General features: G+C 50.0%; 1 protein-coding gene across 1 annotated transcript in view; it reads right to left on the reverse strand.

Annotated features, from left to right (window-relative positions):
• Window positions 1-2,581: 2,581 nt before the first annotated feature.
• LOC140723239 (NACHT, LRR and PYD domains-containing protein 12-like) overlaps window positions 2,582-14,956 on the reverse strand; it is a 177,275-nt gene continuing 164,900 nt past the window's right edge. Inside the window, exons 15-21 of the mRNA XM_073037838.1 lie at window positions 8,651-8,727; window positions 8,325-8,495; window positions 7,999-8,169; window positions 7,673-7,843; window positions 3,195-3,365; window positions 2,872-3,039; window positions 2,582-2,707 (exon numbers count right to left, since the gene is read on the reverse strand). Of these exons, the coding sequence (XP_072893939.1) occupies window positions 2,605-2,707; window positions 2,872-3,039; window positions 3,195-3,365; window positions 7,673-7,843; window positions 7,999-8,169; window positions 8,325-8,495; window positions 8,651-8,727 (1,032 nt within the window). The 3' untranslated portion in view covers window positions 2,582-2,604. The remainder of the gene's footprint in view (window positions 2,708-2,871; window positions 3,040-3,194; window positions 3,366-7,672; window positions 7,844-7,998; window positions 8,170-8,324; window positions 8,496-8,650; window positions 8,728-14,956) is intronic.

Consider the following 14,956-nt stretch of genomic DNA (forward strand, 5'->3'; position numbering starts at 1 on the left):
TAACGGGCAAGAACCTGGTCATCAGGTGTGAGGTGCTCTCAGGGCTGCTGCACTTGGCGCAGGTGTGGCCAGTGCCCCGCTCCTGCAGCTTGGAAATCACCAGAACCGTCTTCAGATTCGTCTGGGGATCGAGGATGGAGTGAGTCAGACGGGCAGTCATGCACAAGTTCCTGGACAATGGGGGCAAGAACGTTTCCAATGTCGCCCTCACCCTGATGGCCAGTTTCGTGTGTGGATGCATCAGGTTGTGTGTGGATCCCAGGTACGTGGGCACCAAGTACCGCATTGTGCCGATGTTCTACCTGTCCCCCTGGCTACGAAGGATGGGTCTGGTCCCTTTCCCGCGCAACACCCAGTCAGCTGGTCGTTGCCGCCATGTCTGTCCTTCGTAGAAAAGTTTTTCCAGGTCAACGCCTTTGACCACAGGGCCATCAGGCAGTGGTCAGCACGTAATGTCCTGCAGGCACTGCAGGAGAAGGACATGATGGACACAGTGGGGTGGTTCCCTGAGCAGACCATCCAGTTCATTTGGCAAAATGTCTCATAGCCAGACCTCACCAACAGGCAGCAAGACCTCGCCTGGCTGGCCGTGAGAGGGGCATTCCCAGTCTGATCCCTCCTGTACACCCGGGACGTCGCCTCCACAACCTGCTGCCCACGGGAGGACTGCAGTGAGGAGGAGTCGGTGACCCACCTCTTTGCACACTGAGGGTTTGTGGAGAAGGGTGGAAGGGACGGTGTCGAGATTCATCCCCAGCAGCTGCGTGACAGAGGACTCTCTGATCTACGGGCTGTTCCCGGGGACGCACAAGGAGACCAACATCCGGTGCTGCTGGTAGATCATCAACTCGGTGAAGGTCCAGAAACTTGATGGTCTTCCAGCACACGGAGATGACCGTGGGGGAATGCTGCTGACTGGCACCTTCTCGGTTGCAGGAGTATGTGCTGAGGGACGCGCTGATACTTGGTGCAGTCACCGCAAGGGCCCAGTGGGGAAGGACCAGGGTTTAGGGTTCTTCTCCAGCAGGAGTGTGTGGGATTGGGTGGTGGGGAGTTCACCCCTCAACAATGGTGTGTAAAGATGAACCAACAGAGTGCCACATGAGTGGCTGAAAGTGTGGAAATGCATAGAAACATCTGTAAAGGGCAGAGTCATCAAATGGTTTGTTGTAAATAATTTTATTTTTGAATACAGTATATCTTGATTTAAAAAAAATCTCACGCCACAGAACAGGAGAGGGCGAACTGGACAGCACAGAGGAAGGCAAATTCACTCTCTGACGCTGTGAGTGTGTGATGGGACGGTGTGGAGGGAGATTTTCTCCTCGTCTCACCCCGGGAGTGTGTGATGGGACAGCGTGGAGGGAGATTCACTCTGTGTCTGACCCTGGGATTGTGTGATGGGACAGTGTGGAGGGAGATTCACTCTGTGTCTGACCCCGGGTGTGTGTGTGATGGGACGGTGTGGAGGGAGCTTCACTCTGTGTCTGACCCCGGGAGTGTGTGATGGGACAGTGTGGAGGGAGATTCACTCTGTGTCTGACCCTGGGATTGTGTGATGGGACAGTGTGGAGGGAGATTCACTCTGTGTCTGACCCCGGGAGTGTGTGATGGGACAGTGTGGAGGGAGCTTCACACCGTGTCTGACCACGGGAGTGTGTGATGGGACAATGTGGAGAGACTTCACTCTGCCTTTAACGCTGGTATTTCATCCCCCATCCGTACTTGTACTTGGGACTTCATGGACACACCTCTATTATAGTCGATTTTATCTGATGCGGGGCAGTTAGCCACGATGTGGGTTGGGTGGAGATGAGATCCTGGGCACCCAGACTCTGCCAGTCCGACCTCCCTCAGCCTGGAGCTGAGACGCTACTGTGTCAGTGTGAGGAGCTCCGACCCACTGTTGCAGTGCACAGGGTGCGGGGGGCAGCAGAAACCTCAAATAAAACTCGAGTCCGGCACCAGGACAGGAAGTTACAGCGGTTTATTGATTTCATCATGACAAATGTAAATTAAACAACGTGTGAGCTGCTGACGTGCGGGAATAAATAAGCTGCTCCCGACTCACTCACAGTCACACACAATTAACTGACCGGCGACAAGGAGTGACCGGTTGAATAATCAGTCCCGTTTCTCACCGTCACTCTGCATCGGGGAACCGATGATTATAAAATCACAATTCAGGGCCGTGTCCGGGATCGCTGCAGATCCAGGGTCACTGCCGAGGGATTTGTCCATTTAACATCATTATATCGGCCAGACTGCCGAATGCACTGTCCTCAGCAAAGGGAGCAAAAAGATTCTCACCTTGGATAATCCCACCCCGGGACACCGCTGTCCCAGACTGAGCCCTGGACCCCGGGCTCTTCTGGTCTTTGTATTTCCTGGGGCAGTCTCGAACCCACACAGGTGGCAGCTGGACAACAGGCGGAAATAGGTCACTGCGGAATGGCTTCCGATGTCACCGAGCCCGATACTGGAGCCGGTTCCGTTAAAACCATTGGGAACTAAATCCGGCGCGCGGCCATTAAAGGTAATGGCGGGCGTTAAAGGGGAGGGTGGAGAATCGGGCAAAATCCACTATTCCACGGACAGGGATGTTCACACATTCAGATGTTCACAGATCACTCTCAGTCCGGGTCTGACTCCCTGCAGACATCTCAGTTCCTTACCCCCGATCTCACTGAACTGATTCGACCCCAGGCTGAAACAGTTGGGAGAATAAAGATGAAATAAACAGATTACACAACAGTGTCAGTAACAGGGGACTGGGGTTAATGTTTTAACAACTCTCACAGACAAATATCACCAGAAAACCCGTAGATCTGCTGATATTTTATCACATTAAACATTAACACAAACACTCACCAGATCCACTCCAGACTCGGGAGGGTCAGTATGAGGCGGCAGATAGCGGGGACAGATCGGTCTGTCAGCGAGTTGTATCCCAGGTTCAGCACCGTCAGTGATGGGTTTGTACTGAGAGCGGAGACGAGATCCTCGGCACCAGAATCTGTGAGACCGACATTGTCCAGCCTGGAGATGAGTGAGAGTGAGGGTGAAGGAGACAGAGAGACAGGAGATGGTACAAATCCCCAGTGTTTATCAGTAACACAATTACTGATCACATTAATGTTCACTGTCAGACACCCAGTGACGGTAAACACAATCTCCCACAGTCTGGTACTTACCACAGTTTCTGTATTTTACACTCCGGGTTCCTCAGAGCCGCAGACACCAGTTTCACTCCTGAATCGCCCAGGTGATTATCACTCAGGTTCAGCTCCGTCAGTGATGGGTTTGCACTGAGAGCGGAGGCGAGATTTTCGGTACCAGAATCTGTGAGACTGACATGGGTCAGCCTGGAGATGAGAGAGAGTGCGGGTGAAGGACACAGAGAGACAGGAGACGGTATAAATCCCCAGTGTTTATCAGTTACACCATTACTGATTTTTTTCTTCAGCACGACTGTGCAAGTCAGCCAGTGAGAACAGCAGAAAGAGTTTAAAAGGAAGACAGATTTACAAAGCGAGCGTCAGAGGAGCGGGAGACAGAGTAGGAAGGCTTTGGCTCAACGGGGCTTCGGCGATAAAGAGTCGAGGCGAGGTAGGTTATCTGTTTACAATACAGACAGAGAGTATGTGTGTGAGGCTGGTTTTCTGTGCTCGGTGTCAGATGTGGGAGATCCTGGAGACTCCCAGCCTCCCGGACGGCAACATCTGCACCCGGTGTGTCGAGCTGCAGCTCCTTAGGGACCGAGTTAGGGAACTGGAGATGCAGCTCGATGACCTTCGTCTGGTCAGGGAGAGCGAGGAGGTGATAGAGAGGAGTTACAGGCAGGTGGTCACACCGGGGCCACGGGAGACTGATGAAGTGGGTCACAGTCAGGTGAGTGAAGGGCATGAAGCAGGTACTAGAGAGTACCCCTGTGGCTGTCCCCCTTGACAATAAGTGCTCCTGTTTGAGTACTGCTGAAGGGGGGGACGGCCTCCCTGGAGGAAGAGGATGGCAGCAGTGATAGGGGACTCTATAGTTAGGGGTTCAGATAGGTGATTCTGTGAACGCAGGAAAGAAACGCGAATAGTAGTTTGCCTCCCAGGTGCCAGAGTCTGGGATGTTTCAGATCGCGTCCAAGTTATCCTGGAGTGGGAGGGAGAACAGCCAGAGGTCGTGGTACATATTGGTAAAGAAAAAGGGAAGAATTTCTGAAAACAGACTACAGGGTGTTAGGAAGTAAATTGAGAAGCAGGACCGTAAAGGTAGTAATCTTGGGATTACTGCCTGTGCCATGTGGCAGTGAGAATGGAAATAGAATGAGGTGGAGGATAAATGCGTGGCTGAGGGATTGGAGCTGGAGGCAGGGATTCAGATTTCTGGATCAATGGGACCTCTTTTGGAGCTGGTGTGACCTGTACAAATAGGACGGATTGCAATTGATTACCAGGGGGACCAATATCCCGGCAGGGAGGTTTGCTAAAGCTACTGGGAAGAGTTTAAACTAGAATTGCTGGGGGGTAGGAACCGAACTGATGTGTTGGAGGAGAGGGAGGTTGGCTCACTAATGGAGAAAATTTGGAGACAGTGCGAAAGGGAGGATAGACAGGTGATATAGAATGGACGCGCTCGGTCCAATGGTTTGAGATGTGTCTATTTTAATGCAAGGAGTATTATGAACAAAGCAGGTGAGCTTAGAGCGTGGATCAGCACTTGGAGATATGATGTTGTGGCCATTACAGAGACTTGGAGGGTGCAGGGGCAGGAATGGTTACTTCAAGTGCCGGGTTTTAGATGTTTCGGGACGGACAGGGAAGGAAGCAAAAGAGGTGGGGTTGTGACACTGTTGATCAGAGATAGTGTCACGGCTGCAGAAAAGGAGGACGTCATGGGGGGGTTGTCTATGGAGTCTCTGTGGGTGGAAGTTAGGAACAGGAAGGGGTCAATAACTCTACTGGGTGTTTTGTATAGACCACCCAACAGTAACAGGGGCATCGAGGAGTAGATAGGGAGACAGATTCTGGAAAGGAGTAATAATAACAGGGTTGTTGAAGTGTGAGATTTTAATCTCCCAAATATTGATTGACATCTCCCTAGAGTTAGGGGTTTAGATGGGGTGGAGTTTGTTAGGTCTGTTCAGGTAGGTTTCCTGACACAGTGTGTAGATAAGCCTACAAGAAGAGAGGCTGCACTTGATCTGGTATTGGGAAATGAACCTGGTCAGGTGTCAGGTCTCTCATAGGGAGAGCATTTTGGAGATAGTGATCACAATTCTATCTCTTTTACCATAGCATTGGAGAGGGATAGGATCAGTCAAGATAGGGAAACCTTTAATTGGAGTAAGGGGAACTATGAGGCTATCAGGTTGGAACTTGCAAGCATAATTTGGAAACAGATGTTCTCAGGGAAATGTACCGAAGAAATGTAGAAAATGTTCAGGGGATATTTGCGTGGGGTTCTGAGTCGGTACATTCCAATGAGACATGGAAAGGATGGTCGTGTACAAGACACATGGTGCACAAAGGCTGTTGTAAATCTAGTCGAGAAAAGAAGGGCTTACGAAAATTTCAAAAAACTAGGTAATGATATGAATCTGTAAGATTATAAGGCAAGCAGGAAGAAGCTTAAGAATGAAATTAGGAGAGCTAGAATGGGCCACGAGAAGGCCTTAGCGGACAGGATTAAGGAAAACCCCAAGGCATTCTGCAAGTACGCGAAGAGCAAAAGGATAAGATGTGAGAGAATAGGACCAATCAAGTGTGACAATGAGAAACTGCGTATGGAACCGGAGGAAATAGTGAAGGTATTTAAAGAAGCATTTGCTTCAGTATTCATGACGGAAACGGATCTTGGCGATTGTAGGGGTGACTTGCAGCAGACTGAAAAGCTTGAGAATGTAGATATTAAGAAAGAGGATGTGCTGGAGCTTTTGGAAAGCATCAAGTCGGATATGTCACCAGGACATGGCGGGATGTACCCCAGGCTACTGTGGGAGGCGAGGGAGGAGATTGCTGAGCCTCTGGCAATGATCTTTGCATCATCAATGAGGACGGGAGAGGATGCGGAGGATTGGAGGTTTGTGGATGTTGTTCCCTTATTCAAGAAAAGGAGTAGGGATAGCCCAGGAAATTATAGGCTAGTGAGTCTTACTTCAGTGGTTGGTAAGTTGATGGAGAAGATCCTGAGAGGCAGGATTTATGAACATCTGGAGAGGCAAAATATGATTAGGAATAGTCAGCATGGCTTTGTCAAAGGCAGGTCGTGCCTTACGAGCCTGACTGAATTTTTTTGAGGATGTGACTAAGCACATTGATGAAGGTAGAGCAGTGGATGTAGTGTATATGGATTTCAGCAAGGATTTGATAAGGTAAACCATGCAAGGCTTATTGAGAAAGTAAGGAGGCATCGGATCCAAGGGGACATTGCTTTGTGGATCCAGAACTGGCTTGCCCACAGAAGGCAAAGAGTGGTTGTAGGGTCATATTCTGCATGGAGGCCGGTGACCAGTGGAGTGCCTCAGGGATCTGTTCTGGGACCCTTACTCTTTGTGTTTTTTATAAATGACCAGGATGAGGAAGTGGAGGGATGGGTTAGTAAGTTTGCTGATGACACTAAGGTTGGGAGTGTTATGGACAATGTGGAAAGCTATCAGAAGTTACAACGGGACATTGATAAAATGCAAAACTGGGCTGAGAAGTTGCCCATGGAGTTCAACCAAGATAAGTGTGAGGTGTTTCATTTTGGCAGGTCAAGTGTGATGGAAGAATATGGTATTTATGGTAAGTCTCGGCAGTGTAGAGGATCAGAGGGATCCTGGGGTCCCAGTTCATAGGTCACCCAAAGCTGCTACGCAGGTTGACTCTGTGGTTAAGAAGGCATACGGTGCATTGGCCTTCATCAGTCGTGGGATTGAGTTCAAGAGCCGAGAGGTAATGTTGCAGCTATATAGGACCCTGGTCAGACCCCACTTGGAGTATTGTGCTCAGTTCTGGTCGCCTCACTACAGGAAGAAAACCACAGAAATGGTGCAGAGAAGATTTTCAAGGATAAATCAACAGGCCCGAAAAGTTAGCTGCTCCTTTCAACGGATGCTACCTGACCTGCTGAGTTCATCCAGCTTGTTTGTACGTGTTGATTTGACCACAGCATCTGCAGTGTGCTTTGTGTTTCCAAGGATGTTGCCTGGATTGGGGAGCATGCCTTATGAGAATAGGTTGAGAGAACTCGGGTTTTTTCCTTGGAGTTACGGAGGATGTGAGGTGACCCGATAGAGGTGTATAAGATGATGAGAGGTATTGATTGTGTGGGTAGTCCGTGGCTTTTTCCCAGGGCAAAAATGACTTGCATGAGAAGGCTTAGTTTTAAGGAGATGTCAGGGGTAAGTTTTTTTACGTAGAGATTGTTGAGTGTGCGGAATGTGCTGCCGGTGGTGGTGGTGGAGGCGGGTACGATAGGGTCTTTAAGAGACTCCTGGATGGCTACATGGAGCTTAGAAAAATAGAAGGCTTTGAGGAAAGCCTAGTTAGTTTTAAGGTTGGGACATGTTCAGCACAGCTTTGTGGGCCGAAGGGCCTGTATTGCGCTGTAGGTTTTCTTTGTTTCTACTGATCACATTAATGTTCAGTGTCAGACACCCAGGGACTGAAAACACAATCTCCCACAGTCTGGTACTTACCGTAGTTTCTGTATTTTACACTCCGGATTCCTCAGAGCCACAGACACAATTTTCACTCCTGCATCTCCCAGTTTATTCTCACTCAGGTCCAGCCCCGTCAGTAATGGGTTCGTACTGAGAGCGGAGGCGAGATCCTCGGCACCAGAATCTGTGAGACCGACATCGATCAGCCTGGAGATGAGAGAGAGTGAGGGTGAAGGACACAGAGAAACAGGAGATGGTACAAATCCCCAGTGTTTATCAGTAACACAATTACTGATCACATTAATGTTCAGTGTCAGACACCCAGTGACTGTAAACACAATCTCCCACAGTCTGGTACTTACCCCAGTTTCTGTATTTTACACTCCGGGTTCCTCAGAGCCGCAGACACCAGTTTCACTCCTGAATCTCCCAGTTCATTATTACTCAGGTTCAGCTCCATCAGTGATGTGTTTGTACTGAGAGCGGAGACGAGATCCTCGGCACCAGAATCTGTGAGACCGACATCGATCATCCTGGCGATGAGAGAGAGTGTTGGTGAAGGACACAGAGAGACAGGAGACGGTACAAATCCCCAGTGTTTATTAGTAATACAATTGCTGTTCACATTAGTGTTCAGTGTCAGACACCCAGTGACTGTAAACACAATCTCCCACAGTCTGGTACTTACTCCAGTGTCTGTATTTTACACTCCAGGTTCCTCAGAGCCGCAGACACCAGTTTCACTCCTGAATCTCCCAGTTCATTCTCACTCATGTCCAGCTCCGTCAGTGATGTGTTCGTACTGAGGGCGGAGGCGAGATCCTCGGCGCCAGAATATGTGAGACTGACATCCCAGAGCCTGGAGATGAGAGAGAGTGAGGGTGAAGGACACAGAGAGACAGGAGATGGTACAGATCCCCAGTGTTTATTGGTAACACAATTACTGATCACATTAATGTTCAGTGTCAGACACCCAGTGATTGTAAACACAAACTCCAACAGTCTGGTACTTACCAAAGTTTCTGTATTTTACACTCCGCATTCCTCAGAGCCACAGACACCAGTTTCACTCCCGAATCTCCCAGTTCATTCTCCCCAAGTCTAAACACAAACAGACAGATTGATTAACAAAGTGATTCAAACCATGGGTCTGAGGGAATTTCTCTCACTCGGATATTTCAGGAAACATTAAACCCTTCAGTAAATCACTGATCGAGGTTCCCATCACTGTCAATGTCCCTCACTGTCCAGCTCCAGCGTATTCACCGAATGTCAGTAATTTAGTTTGTTGGTGTGACCCTGTAATCTGCACATATTCTGTCTCTTTCCCTGATGGTTAGAAAAGTGTTCCTGACGTGAGAGGGTCGGGAGGGGCAGAGATGAAGGATGGGAGAAAGTCCCACAGTGAGGAAGAGTTGTGAATATGGAAATGTCGATAGGAGACGGTGGAAGATTCCCCACCTGAGGAAAAGGGATGGGAAGACAGAATCTGCAGGAGGAAGGGGGATGAGGATTAGAAGACACTCAGGAGGAAGAGGAATGAGGATGAGAAGTCCCGCAGCAGTATACCGATGGGAAAAGATAATCCAATAGGATAAGAAGATCCAGAAATAGATTGCAAGGGAGGGGTGTGTCTGAACTGAGACCCACAATCGGGAGAGGAGATGCACCCATGGGGTCTGGGTATCTGATAGTGAGCACAGTCACACAGGTGGACTGATGGTGATAATCACACACGGGGAAGGGCAAGGGAGGACAATCTCACGATGGTATTTCTTTCCTTCTCACTGGGACAGTCTGCTGACGGTCTCTTGTCCGTCACCGGGAAGCGCGTGGGAAACTCTGACCCACCTGCTGCAGTCAGTATCGGTCTGGGTGTTAGTAACAGTGAGAAGGAACATTGTCAATGGATGTGTCACAGACAGCAAGAAACACAGCCATTCCTGTGATTTACTGCCATTAAACCAATGGCCGATGTTCACTGATCTGATGAAGTCTCCAACATCCCTTCACAAGGAACCACAGAACCCTCCCATCCTTGGGGAATTACTGACGGATCCCTGGGTCATTTGTCACCATTCTTCACAATCTGAATTACTGCAGTTTTAAGCAAATCCCTTTACATTGAAACAACATAATGGAACAGTTTCACAGTTCAGAGTGAGAGATAAATCAAGTTACCTCAACTCCTGGCACTTGTGCAGCCCGGGTCCCAGCCGCTGGATTCCTTCGCACTGAATGTGGCAGTTCCCCAGGTTGAGGTGTTTTATTCTATCACAGAGTCCGATGACATGAGACAGGACCGCGCAGTCAATCGGTGTCAGTGTCATTCCACTGAATGAAAGTGTTTCCACAGATCCCAGTGCGGCCTGAGCCAGTCCACGATTCTGAGACTCAAACAGGTAGTGCAATGTGTTCAGGAGGCTCCTTTTACCAGCTTCACTCCCCGTGTTTCCACTCCGGCGTTTAATCTCCTCCATCATCCAGTCAATCACCCGGCAGGTTGTTTGATGAGGAAATGGACCCAGAAACTCCTCCAGGCCCCGAGCTGTCATTGGGTTGGAGAGACCAGCAACAAAACGGAGAAATACCTCAAATCGACCATCTGTCGTGTAGTGAGCTTCAGTGAGGAGTTTCATAATATCTCTGCCATCTGAAATCAAGAATTGTGCGACTGCAGCTACAAACTCTTGGATGGTGAGGTGAGGGAATGTGTACACCACGCTCCGGGCCGAATCCTCTCTCTCCAAAAGCTCCATCAGGAACCCGGACAGGAACTGGGAAGGCTGCAGATTGTACTTGATTAAATCTCCATCTGTAAACACAATCTTCTTCTCGGACACCCCTCTGAAGGCCATCTGACCAACCCTGAGTAACACATCACGGGGGTTCTCAATCTCACGGCCGTGGTTTTTCAGGATGTTGTAAATATAGTAGGAGTACAGTTGGGTGATGGTCTTGGGAACTCGGTGTGAGTCCTTGACTCTTTGTGTGAAGAAGGGGCCCAGTGCCAGAGCGAGGATCCAGCAGTAGGAGGGGTTGTAGCTCATGGTGTACAGGATCTCGTTCTCGTTCACGTGTTTGAAAACAGCTGCCGCCACCGTCTGATCATCAAAATGTTTGATGAAGTATTCCTTCCTTTTCTCACCAACGAATCCCAGGATTTCAGCCCAGACACTGATCTCAGCCTTTTCCAATAAATGTAATGCAATGGGACGGGTGGTCACCAGCACTGAACACCCTGGGAGCAGCTTGTGCTGGATTAAACTGTACACAATGTCAGACACCTTGCACTTGAAATCAGGATCTGTGCATGTGGACCGAGGTTCTGTGTCTCTTTGACTGTCAGTAAAAACAATTTTGTCATTGAATTCATCCAAACCATCAAATATAAACAACAATCCCTCTGGGTTCTTCCAGACGTCTCTCAGGATATTCCCAAAGTAAGGATACTGATCTAGAATCAGTTCCTTCAGGTTTATTCTACAGTTAATGGAGTTTAAATCCCGGAATTTGAAACTGAATACAAACTGGAACTGTTGGTATATTTCCCCCGCGGCCCAGTCATAAACAATCTTTTGTACCATTGTTGTTTTCCCAATCCCCGGTTCTCCAGCCATTGCTGTCGAACTCCCAGATTTGGATTTACTCCGGGTAAAGCTGCTCTGGAACAACTGATCAGTCCGGATTTTTTCCAGCTTTCCGCGGAGATGGTTCTGTCTCCACTCATCGTTGTCTCTGCCTCTTGCCAGCAGCTCATGTTCCACCAGTCTTCGATCTCGAACAGTAGAAATGACCGTGAGCTCAGCGTATCGATCAACCAGCTGGAAAACCTTCACCTTCTCCCTCATCAGGATCGTGTTCACTCTCAGTGTTTCAGTTTGTGCCCGCAGAGTCTCCTTGTGTTTCTGTTGAACATCTTCAATGGGAACAGACAGCAGACAAACTGTTAGATGCCTCAACTCAGAACTCAGTATCTAAGCACACGAGAGTTATCTCAAACCCATGGCATTAATGGATTCATCAATGGATGTTCGTACAGTAAAGTAAATTTGATTAAAAGACCCCTGACTGGACAGAGAGGCCTGGTCTAGATAAACACCAGATGATCACATTTCCACATTAATTGTGCAGTGAAGGTGAGTATTTCCCTGGTAGTTTACTGATGCCCGACTGTCCCGTACTGGACAACATCCCACTACTGCCACAGATATCATTATTCCTGTGGAAGAAACTTTTAATCCCCTGTGTTGATGTGGTGTATAGACATAGCAAAGAGGGTAGTGGGAATGCTACCAAAGGAACAGGTCAGGGAATCACAACTTCCCCCTCTTAGCATCACTGATTCAAAATGCAGAGGCAGATTTGCTGATCAGCACATGCACTGTGGGTGGCTGGTTGGGGTGTGCGGGATCTCAAAATGTGTTCGAACCCTTTCATGGGTGTGTGGGGTCTTGCAATGTGCCTGGCTCTCACAGTGTGTCAGCATACTGTCGGGATGTGTGGATTCTCACAGCGTGAAAGGGGTGTGTGGGATCTCATACTGTGTCAGGAACCTGTTAGGGTTGTGTGGGGTCTCTCAGTGTGTCCGGACCCTGTCAGGCGTGTGTGGGGTCTCACACTGTGTCAGGACCCTGTCAGGGGTGTGTGGGATCTCACACTGTGTCAGGACTCTGTTAGGGGTGCGTGGGATCTCACAGTGTTTCCCGACACTGTCAGGGGTGTGTGGGATCTCACACTGTGTCAGGACCCTGTCAAGGGTGTTTGGGGTCTCTCAGTGTGTCAGGACCCTGTCAGGCGTGTGTGGGGCCTCACAGTGTGTCAGGACCCTGTCAGGGGTGTGTGGGGTCTCACAGTGTGTCAGGACCCTGTCAGGCGTGTGGGGTCTCACAGTGTGTCCGGACCGTGTCAGGGGTGTGTGGGGTCTCACAGTGTGTCAGGACCCTGTCTGGTGTGTGTGGAGTCTAACAGTGTGTCAGGACCCTGTCTGGTATGTGTGGGTCTCACAGTGTGTCAGGACCCTGACAGGGGTGTGTGGGGTCTCACAGTGTGTCAGTACCCTGTCAGGTGTGTGTGGAGTCTCACCGTGTGTCAGGACCCTGTCTGGTGTGTGTGCAGTCTCACAGTGTGTCAGGACCCTGTCTGGTATGTGTGGGGTCTCACAGTGTGTCAGGATCCTGTTAGGGGTGTGTGGGATCTCACAGTGTGTCAGGACCCTGTCTGGTGGGTGTGGAGTCTCACAGTGTGTCAGGACCTTGTTAGGGGTGTGTGGGATCTCACAGTGTGTCAGGACCCTGTCAGTGGTGTGTGGGATCTCACAGTGTGTCAGGACCCTGTCAGGGGTGTGTGGGATCTCACAGTGTGTCAGGAGCTTGTCAGTGGTGTGTGGAGTCTCACAGTGTGTCAGGACCCTGTCAGGGGTGTGTGGAGTCTCACAGAGTGTCAGGACCCTGTCAGGGGTGTGTGGGGCCTCACAGTGTGTCAGTACCCTGTCAGGGGTGTGTGGGATCTCACAGTGTGTCAGGACCCTGTCAGGGGTGTGTGGGGTTTCACTGTGTGTCAGGACCCTGCCAGGTGTGTGTGTGAATTCACAGTGTTACAGGACCCTGTCATTAGTGTCTGGGTTCTCACCGTGTGGCAGGACCCTGGCAGGAGTGTGTGCGGTCTCTCACTGTGTCAAGAACCTGCCCGGTGTTTGTGGTGTCTGAAAGTGTCTTACAGTGTGCCAGGATACTGTCAGAGGAGTGTGGGGTCTCACTGCATATCAGAACCCTGTTACGGGTGTGTGGGGTCTCACAGTGTATCTGGATCCTATCAAGGGTGTTGGGTCGCACATTGTGTCAGGACCCTGTTAAGGGTGTGTAGTGTCTCACAGTTTTCTGGACCATGTTAGGCATGTGTGGGGTCTCACAATGTTTCCCAACACTGTTAGGGTGGGTGTGGGGTCTCACAGTGTGTCAGGACCCTGTCAGGGTTGAGTGGGGTATCAAAGTGTGTCTGTGCCCTAACAGTGGAGTGTGGTGTCTCAGTGTCTTTCAGGACCGAGTCAGTGGTGTGTGGTGTATCACACTGTGTCAGGACCTTGTCAGGGATGTGTGTGGTTTCACAGTGTGTCAGTACCCTAACAGGGGTATGTGGGTTCTCTCAGTCCTTCATCATCTGGTCACTGGTGTGTAGTGTCTCACAGTGTATCTGGATCCTATCAAGGGTGTGGGGTCGCACATTGTGTCAGGACCCTGTTAAGGGTGTGTAGTGTCTCACAGTTTTCTGGACCATGTTAGGCATGTGTGGGGTCTCACAATGTTTCCCAACACTGTTAGGGTGGGTGTGGAGTCTCACAGTGTGTCAAGACCCTGTCAGGGGTGTGTGGGGCCTCACAGTGTGTCAGGACCCTGTCAGGGGTGTGTGGGGTCTCACAGTGTGTCAGGACCCTGTCAGGGGTGTGTGGGGTCTCACAGTGTGTCAGGACCCTGTCAGGGATGTGTGGAGTTTCGCAGTGTGTCAGGACCCTGTCAGGCGTGTGTGGGGTCTCACAGTGTTTCAGGATCCTGTCAGGGGTGTGTATGGTCTCACAGTGTCCGGATACTGTCAGAGGTGTCTGGGGTCTCACTGTGTATCAGAACCTTGTTACGGGCGTGTGTGGTCTCACAGTGTATCTGAATCATATCAGGTGTGTGTGGTGTCTCACAGTGTGTCAGGACACTTTCAGGGGTTGGTGGTGTCTCACACTGTGTCAGGACCCTGTTAGAGGTGTGAGGGGTCCCACAGTGTTTCCTGACACTGATAGGGGTGTGTGGGGTTTCATAGTGTCTCAGGACCCTGCCCGGCGTGTGGGGGGTCTCACCATGTGCCAGGACACTGTCGGTGGTGTGTTGGGTCTCACAGAGTGTCAGGTCTCTGTGACATCTCACAGTGTGTCAGGACCCTGCCCGGTGTGTGTGGTGTCTCTCAGTTTTCAGGACTCTGTCAGGAGTGTGTGGTGTCTCACAGTGTATCAGTATCCTGTCAGCCATGTGTGGAGGCTCACCGCGTGTCAGAACACTGTCAGGGTTGTGTAGGGTCTCACTGTGTGCCAGGACACTGCCAGGTGTGTCTGGGATCTCACAGTGTGTCAGGACCCTGTCAGTGGTGAAAGCAATAACAGATGACAGAGGCGTGAACAGCTTGAAAACATCCTCTGTTACCATTTGAAAATTAACGTCCTTGGAATTTGTTCTTGGAAATGAGACAGGCTGAATGAACGTTGTGGCCTTATATTTCTGTTCAAGGGCTTCGAGTAATCAGTTAAAGCATGGGTTACTGTGAGATTAATAATTTTTA

Source organism: Hemitrygon akajei, unplaced genomic scaffold, assembly GCF_048418815.1.
Source record: "Hemitrygon akajei unplaced genomic scaffold, sHemAka1.3 Scf000105, whole genome shotgun sequence".
Taxonomy (NCBI): domain Eukaryota; kingdom Metazoa; phylum Chordata; class Chondrichthyes; order Myliobatiformes; family Dasyatidae; genus Hemitrygon; species Hemitrygon akajei.